This window comes from Triticum aestivum, chromosome 7D, assembly GCF_018294505.1.
Source record: "Triticum aestivum cultivar Chinese Spring chromosome 7D, IWGSC CS RefSeq v2.1, whole genome shotgun sequence".
NCBI lineage: Eukaryota > Viridiplantae > Streptophyta > Magnoliopsida > Poales > Poaceae > Triticum > Triticum aestivum.
In genome coordinates this window covers 497,737,123-497,745,289 of record NC_057814.1, presented here as the reverse complement: position 1 = coordinate 497,745,289, position 8,167 = coordinate 497,737,123, and the positions used below count along the sequence as shown (strand labels likewise).

Below are 8,167 nucleotides of genomic sequence, written 5' to 3'. Positions count from 1 at the left end.
AAGAGTGTTGTTCAGGGAAACTATTAAGAATGTACAAGGAGGGTTAAAAGCTTGAACAATGCCAATGGTCATTATCTGTGTTCTTGCACTCACTATGGAGTTTACTCTGAGTCTGAGATCTAAAGTTTGTTTAATTATGTTTGGTGGAGCCTTACACCATAGTTCTTCTATAATGAAGTGGTACAACTAGTAATCAAGTTAACTGTACAGAAAAGACTGATCGAGCATTCTTATGATGTTCACAGATCCTGCTCTACAGTGTCAAGGAGGTGGGTATTAGAAGAGTTACCAAGCAGTTCTGGTAAAAAAGAAACATTTTCAGATGAAGATCTAAGCAATTAGTAGACCTATGTTTAGCAGGTTTCCTTTTGTGCTTTTCTTTCGCAAACAAATTATGCTACAGTGTGATTTGGTCATCAATTCTTCCATTGTATAACAATGGTGTACATTCGCTCTCCTGGCGCAGCTAAGGGTGGAAAGTGGCAGTGGATAATCCAAAATATCCATTATCCGTATTCGAGAAAATGCCTATCCGCATCCGAACTAAAATGGAAATGGAAGGTATCCAGATTTATTTTATTACAGATACAAATACAAATATGGTAGTATGAGATTTTGACACAAATATGGATATGGAGGTGGATATATCCGTAGCCGAATAAAATTACATGAGCTAATTGTAGCAGTTCTAGCTCTAATATGCCAATTGTCCACCATAAAAACCTAAGAAGTGGTCACATTTTACCTTTTCTGCGATTAAACTTGGAAATTGTTATGCATTATAATAGTATTTATTCATAAAACTATCTATCATTGTCTTATTGTATGTTGCAAGTTGATTATTTTGTGTCACATAGCTATTGACTTATTTTCCTTAACTAACATGTCGCTATTAGTAGTACATGTTCCGAATCGAGTAAACACCCGATATGTATCCGTATTTGAGTAACATCCGCTCTGCATTCATATCCGATAACATCCGTATTCGCATTCATATTTGTCTTGAAAATATGAAAACGGAAGTGGGAAGAGCACTATCCGATCCATTTCCACCGCACCAGAATAAGTGATGCATTTTACTGATGACCGTGATCAGGTTCTCATGCCATGAAATTATTGAACACCTGGTTTGAATATTCTAGAGAACTTGAAGAAAATATTCTTATGGTCTGTTTTCATTTCCTCGATGTTTCATTTGCTTGTGACCACCTGCACATGGATGATTTTGATATGAATTGTCTATACGTTGAGAGATATTTTGAAATATCTGTAGTCCTTTTTTGTGTGATCTCCCAAGGCGGAGCCCCTTTAAAATGCATGTGTCACTCTCAGCGCAACAATTCGTTCTTGCAAGCCAGTTTTCTGTCTAGCTGGTGGAGCTTTGCAGTTCCATTCAGAAATATCTTCTTGACCGGTGCTGCACATGTTTCATTCAGAAATATCTTCTTGACCGGTGCTGCACTTTTTTGCTTTTGCACGAATGAGTTGAAGACATATTGTATGATGCATGTTAGCAGCTGGTCGACTAGGATGTAAGAGGAGAAGACACACCATGTACATTCAAGCACCTTCATATGTGAGCTATCTTTTCTAATGAAACTGCATGGGCCATAGGCATGTTCAAACATGGTATTGAGAACCCATGTCAATGCTACTTGTACTAGCATAGCGCAAAGTTGCAGAACTAGTGCAATTGTTAATACTAGAATTCTTCCGTGCCAGCTTTTTGAACCTGCTTGAAACCAGCTTGAAGGAGGAATCATCTTGTTCACTCGAAGTTCCTTCCTCCAAACCTGGCCTTTGGGTTATAAAATCTACTGTAAAATGGAGTGAAGTACACATTGATTTTTCACTTTAGTCTATATTCATACAAACAGCCAAGAAAATAAACATTTTGTGCAGCAATCTTCCATGTGCATGAAAAGCAGTAAATTTTATTATTAGATTAGACGCACTTTTTGGAAAAATCAAAAGAGCTGGACATATCTGAAGTGGGCCATTATGACTGAAAAGATTTTGTCTTACCATCTTTCATTCTGGGTTGGAGAGGCACACGACAGGCTCACAATTATCCTGAATCTACATGATTGTCATGCTCTATACTTATTTGTTTGCTCCTTTCTCTTCTACCGTGTTGTGTTTTGTTCATTATATGTAATATTTTGCCATATGCTTCATGATTGACTAATTATACTCTCAAAATGCATTATTTGCAAGTGATCTAACAAAGAGAGAGTTGGGTCATTTAAGTTTCTGCGAAGAAGGGTTTAGCGAACCGTAGTCTGAAACTTGCAGCTCTTCCACATAATACTAGTAGAATGGGTTAACAACCACCAATGGAGATTACTCATCATAAGTCCCTCTGTTAGGGTGATAAGTTCAACTACTACTGCATAGGAGAGGGTAGAATAAAGTGCACTTTGCTGTCAATTACTCTATAGTTTTACGCAATCTAATTTTTCTACAGTTTGATTTGGTCATCAATACCTTTTCTTGCCTTGTATAACAGTGTTGTACATCCGCTCTGTTGGTACACAAGAATGTTTTTTGGGGAAAACTCGCTGCATTTATTTATTCATCACGCTCGGCAAACTCCTAGATAACCAAGTCCGAAATAGACCCTGGAGGCTACATGCAACCACGTTTTACAAAGTTTATGAGTGCAGCCATCCCTGGCAAGATTATGAGCCGCTATGTTTGCAATAGCCGAACCCAACACACTTTAAACTCCTCAGTCTGCTTCATCAAACCCTTGGTCTCTTCAACAATTCGCCCATAGGCCAATATATCTATCTCCTGCCATAGTTAGTGATGCGTTCTACTGCTGACTATTATCAGATTTGCATGCGATGAAATTATTGGACTCCTGGTTCGAATAGTCTGAAAATCTGGAAGAAAATTGTCATATATGGTATGTTTTCATTTCCTTGACGTTCCATTTGCGCGTGACCACCTGCACACAGATGATTTTGATATGAACTGTCTGTACGCTGAGAGATATTTTCGAAATATCTGTAGTCCTTTTCTATATGCCATGAGCTCTTTACAGCATATGTCACGCTCGGCACTAGTATCCATTCTTGCAAGCCAGTTGTCTTTGTAGCTGGTAGAGCTTTGGAGTTCCATTCTGAAGTACCTTTTGGCATCTAATTTTCTGACCTGTTATGCATATTCTTGCTTTAGCGAATTAGACATGTTGTCGGATGCATGTTAGCAGCTGGTCGACTAGGAGGTAAGAGGAAAAGACGCCATGTCCATTCAAGCATTGTCATATCCGAGCTATCTTTTCTAATGAAACCTCATGGGCCATAGGCATTTCAAACATGGAATTGAGAACCTTTGTCAATGCTACTTGTACTAGCGTAGACGCAAAGTTGCAGAATTAGTGCAATTGTTAATACTAGAATTCTTCCTTGCCAGTTTTTTGAACCTGCTTGAAACTAGGTTGAACAAGGAAGCATCTTGTTCTCGTGAAGTTTCTTTCTCCAAAACCTGGCCTTTGGGTTATACTCCCTCCGTCCCATAATGTAAGACATTTTTTTGACACTAGTGTAATATCAAAAAGCGTCTTACATTATGAGATGGAGGGAATAACTTAAGATCTACTGAAGTACATATTGCTTATTCACTTCAGTCTATTCGTACAAACATCCAAGAAAATAACCATTGTGTGGAGCAATCTTCCATGTGCTTGAATAATAGAAAGTTCTATGATTAGATTAGATGCACTTTTGAACAAATCTGAAGCGGACAATTATGAATGAACAGATTGTGTCGTATCATCTTTTCATTCTGGGTTTGAGAGGCACAAGACAGGGTCGCAATTGGATAGGTTGCTGTGCTCTTTCCGTTTCCCTTTTTCTTTCATGCCCTGTCATGATCCTGAATCTACATGATTGCCATGCTCTGTACTTATTTGTTTCCTCCTTTCTCTGTTCCCATTGTGTTTCTAGTTCATTTGCCATATGGTTTTGAACATCTTGCACATGCGCATTATTTGCAAGTGCTCTAACAAAAAGAGTTATATACATGCCGCCGGAAGTTGAGAAACTACTGGTATGGTAGGATCATCGAAATCTGCTTCATCAAACCCTCGGCCTCTTCAACAATTCACCCATAGGTCGATCTATCCATCTCCTGCCAGAGTTAGTGATGTGTTCTACTGCTGACTATGATCAGATTTGCATGCGATGAAATTATTGAACTCCTGGTTCGAATAGTCTGAAAAACTGGAAGAAAATAGTCTTATATGGTATGCTTTCATTTCCTTGATGTTCCATTTGCGCGTGACCACCTGCACAGGGATGATTTTGATATGAACCATCTGTACACTGAGAGATATTTTTGAAGTATCCGTAGTCCTTTTCTATGTGCCATGAGCTCTTTACAATGCATATGTCACTCTCAGCACTATAATTCATTCTTGCAAGTCAGTTGTCTTTGTAGCTGGTAGAGCTTTGAAGTTCCATTCCGAAGTACCTTTTGGCATCTAATTTTCTGACCTGTTATGCATATTCTTGCTTTAGCGAATTAGACATGTTGTAGGATGCATGTTAGCAGCTGGTCGACTAGGAGGTAAGAGGAAAAGACACCATGCCCATTCAAGCATTGTCATATCCAAGCTATCTTTTCTAATGAAACCTCACGGGCCAGGCATAGGACGCAAAGTTGCAGAGCTAATACTCCCTCTGATCCAAAACTGGAGCTGTACTGGAGCTGCGACAGTTAATTTGGATCAGAGGGAGTAGTATAATTCTTCCATGCCAGTTTTTTGAACCTGCTTGAAACTAGCTTGAACAAGGAAGCATCTTGACCTGGCCTTTGGGTTATAAGATCTACTGAGGTACATATTGCTTATTCACTTCAGTCTATATTCATACAAACATCCAAGAAAATAACCATTTTGTGGAGCAATCTTCCATGTGCTTGAATAATAGAAAGTTTTATGATTAGATTAAATGCACTTTTGAACAAATCTGAAGTGGACGATTATGACTGAACAGATTGGGTCTTATCATCTTTCCATCTGGGCTGGAGTTGTGCTCTCTCCGTTTCCCTTTTTTCTTTTATGCCCTGTTATGATCCTGAATCGACATGATTGCCACGCTTCGTATTTATTTGTTTCCTCCTTTCTCTGGTACCATTGTGTTTCTAGCTCATTTAGCATATGGTTTTGAACATCTTGCACATGTGTATTATTTGCAAGTGCTCTAACAAAAAGAGTTATATACATGCCACCGGAAGTTGAGAAACTACTGGTATGGTAGGATCATCGAAATCTATCTGTGCATAAGGTGTCATTGAGTCCCAGAGTCGAAAACTTGTAGCTCTTCCAGGTAGTACTGGAAGAACGGGTCTTGCCGCCAAATGGAGATCACTCACAAGTGACAAGTCCCTCTCTTAGGGGTGATAAGATCAACTGCTGCTGCATAAGAGAAGGTAGCATAGAATAAAGTGCAATTTGCTGTCAAGTAGAAGAAGAATCTGTTTGTCTTTCCATCGCTCTCTACCGTCGTGGCGCTCTCACCGGGTCGCCCCTCTCCTTTGCAAGCACTTGTTCCAACATTCATAGGCTCTCCTGTCCTTCTCATGGGTGAGCTTGATGTCTTGGAGGGCCTATGACTTTGCTCTTTACTTGCTGTCACACTCCAGCTCTTGGAATATCTCCAGTGGCATGTCACTACTGATTATTTATTCGGTCGCGTGTGGAATTGTTGATGGCTCGTTGATTTTAAACCTGGAGCCATACACCATACATCATATCTTAAAGTAGAATTGAATCAACCATCATGGCCTTTATTTATGTCTTGGTAGTTCATTATTTTTCTGTGTGTTCCCATTCTCTCCGGCCACTGGTTCCAGGAATATGTTAAGTGGCTGATTCTGGATGCTGCATGATTGGTTTGCGAATTTTAATTTTGTCCCGGGAAAAAGTTTGCCAATAGGCGCGCTTGGGTGTCGCCGATAGTTACTGCCACTTGTTCCTGTTGTCCTCCTGCATAAAAGGGCCTCCAAGTAGGGCGGTCATTCATGTCTGTTTTTCAATTGAGATGCTGATAGGCGCAAATCAAGAAAAAAAGTTCGACCTCAGGATTTTCCTTTGTAATAAGAACTGAAAGGGAGATGGAAAGATATGTTGTTTCGGTGAGCTGATCGCTAAGATTGGAGTAGGTAACTCATGTAAGATGTTCCCTGGCGCATGAGCATGACAGGAATGAAGCGCAACACAGAACAAAGTTATAGAGTAGCCATTTGGATAGGAGTATAGGACACAGTAAAGGCGCAACAAAGAAACACCTTTCATCCAAAGTGGATGAAAATGATTGATTTACAGGGATTTCTTTGCACATCTCTCCTGGTAGGAAGTTTTCTTCCTAAGAACCAAATTCCTGCAAATATCTTGTGAAGAATCTACGGTCCAGAGAGTGACATGATGGGCGCTCTTATGTAAATATTTATGCAGTTTTATCTTAAGAAAAGTCTCATTGCGGACATGTATCAGAGCGACAGAGCCTACAAGGCATCGCTAGAGGCACTCTGAAGTTTTTTTAAGAAAATTATTAGAAAAACACAGTTGGTGCCAATTACTACTATGGATCCGGTCCTGTAGGATTCTTCTTGTAACATAAGCTCAGAAAAGGATGCGTCTAATGCTGATGCAGAAGATTATTTACACAAGAGGAAGCAGGATATCATATCATTGAGAAGAAGAACACACGCTCAGATTAATTTGCGCTGAAGAAGACTCTGATCACTCGAGAGCTAGATCGATGAACTCCAGCTAGTAGTATGGAGCTGATGACCCACTTTACTTTAGCATACGCAGCAATAACACGCAGGAAAACATTCTTGAGATCCATGTCTTCTTAACTATACATCTCTCCCCTCTTGCTTGCTAGCATTCGGTCGAACCGCTGTTATGACATCAGTTCGTTTTTTAGCCACCTAGCGATCTATAGCCAAGGAAGATCGATCCATGGTGCATGCGCAGCTGCACCCGCTCGCCGTCAACCTACAACTAGCTGGCGGCCACGGGAGTGCGCGCCACCGCGCCGAGGTTGGCGATGGTCGGCCGGCGGTGCATCATCGACGCCGTCGTCGCGCCCGCCACCTCGCGGCGCGCGGTGCCGGCGGCCTGCTCTGCCGCGGCCTGCTTGCGGTGCCGGCGCGCCGCCGCGTGGAGCGCCTCGTCCATGGCCATCTGGTCCTGCCTGCACTCCTCGCCGCAGAACGCCGCGTCACCCCTGCACAAGCCAACGCCGGCATCAGCTCCAAGAATCATCACTTGTCATCTTCTCCCCGTGGAAATAAAAGAGAATCAGTTGCAGCAGTAGCGCTAGATAAGTTTAGCTTGCTCGTACTTGTACATGAAGATGTCGCGGTCGCGGGAGATGCTCCTCTTGCAGAGGAAGCAGGAGTCGAGGAAGTGGTGGTGGTGGCGGGCAGCGCCGGCCACGGCGGCCGGCTTCACCCGGAAGAACCTCGACGCCACCATGACGTACCGCTCCTCGTTCCCTTTCACGGCCGCCGCAGCCATCAGCGAGGACGCCGACGAGAGCGACGCCGGCGCAGCGGTGGAGGCGACCTCTTCTCCCATGTGTACGTACGCTCGCGCGCGCGTGGCAGGCACGGCCGCCGTTGCTCCGGAGAGGAGAGTGATGCGTGCGTGCGTGCTCGGGTGGTGCGCCTCGGCACGCTTGCTTGTTTGTCTGGCGGATGGAGGTGACCGGGCCGGGGTTATATACTATACGACGGAAGGCAGGGAAGCCAGCCCGCTTTTGCTTGTCTGCTTGCATGCGTGCCGTTGGTTGTGCTCCGTGACGAAACCATGGGTGGTAGGAGAGGAGTGTGAGGGAACCCGTTGGCTGGCCGGGAAGTCGATGGCTGGATCGAATCAAATCAATCATGCAGCTGTGGAGAGGGGCCAGGTATCTGACCGGCATCTTGAATTTTCATGGAACTCTCAGTCCATCAGTTAACAAGCATTTTATCTGACCTGCAGGCAGGCTGCAGTGATCAAACAAAATACTTTGTTAACTTTGGTTTCGGCTCCCGGCGCACGTGCATTGTTAACGATCCCTGAATTCTTCCGGTGGAAGGGTAGAATCTTTCCAGGGTGGTGGCCTGGTGATGCGATCTTCTGGCGCCGTATGAAATCCAGCTCCCT

At 43.0% G+C, this 8,167-nt stretch overlaps 2 protein-coding genes across 3 annotated transcripts in view; one reads left to right on the top strand and one right to left on the bottom strand.

The window, feature by feature from the left end:
• The window catches only part of LOC123168977 (uncharacterized), a 1,800-nt gene extending 1,275 nt beyond the window's left edge, over window positions 1-525 (top strand). Inside the window, exons 3-4 of one of the 2 annotated variants that reach the window (XR_006484584.1) lie at window positions 246-360; window positions 467-525. The gene's annotated coding sequence lies outside the window, so the exon portion shown is untranslated. The other variant, XM_044586837.1, reaches the window with a different exon arrangement.
• Window positions 526-6,674: 6,149 nt separating this feature from the next.
• Window positions 6,675-7,728, bottom strand: LOC123168976 (uncharacterized). Its single transcript, XM_044586836.1, has 2 exons — window positions 7,362-7,728; window positions 6,675-7,244 (listed from the first exon to the last, which is right to left on the bottom strand). The coding sequence occupies exons 1-2, from the start codon at window positions 7,595-7,597 to the stop codon at window positions 7,019-7,021; spliced, it is 462 nt and encodes a 153-aa protein (XP_044442771.1). The 5' UTR covers window positions 7,598-7,728; the 3' UTR covers window positions 6,675-7,018.
• Window positions 7,729-8,167: the final 439 nt, after the last annotated feature.

Excerpts from the sequence above, each read along its gene's own strand:
- LOC123168976 (XM_044586836.1), bottom strand. The coding sequence starts at position 7,597 with ATGGGAGAAGAGGTCGCCTCCACCGCTGCGCCGGCGTCGCTCTCGTCG. Across the intron at positions 7,245-7,361 it reads CGCGACATCTTCATGTACAA|GGGTGACGCGGCGTTCTGCG; the intron begins GTACGAGCAAGC and ends TGGCTTGTGCAG.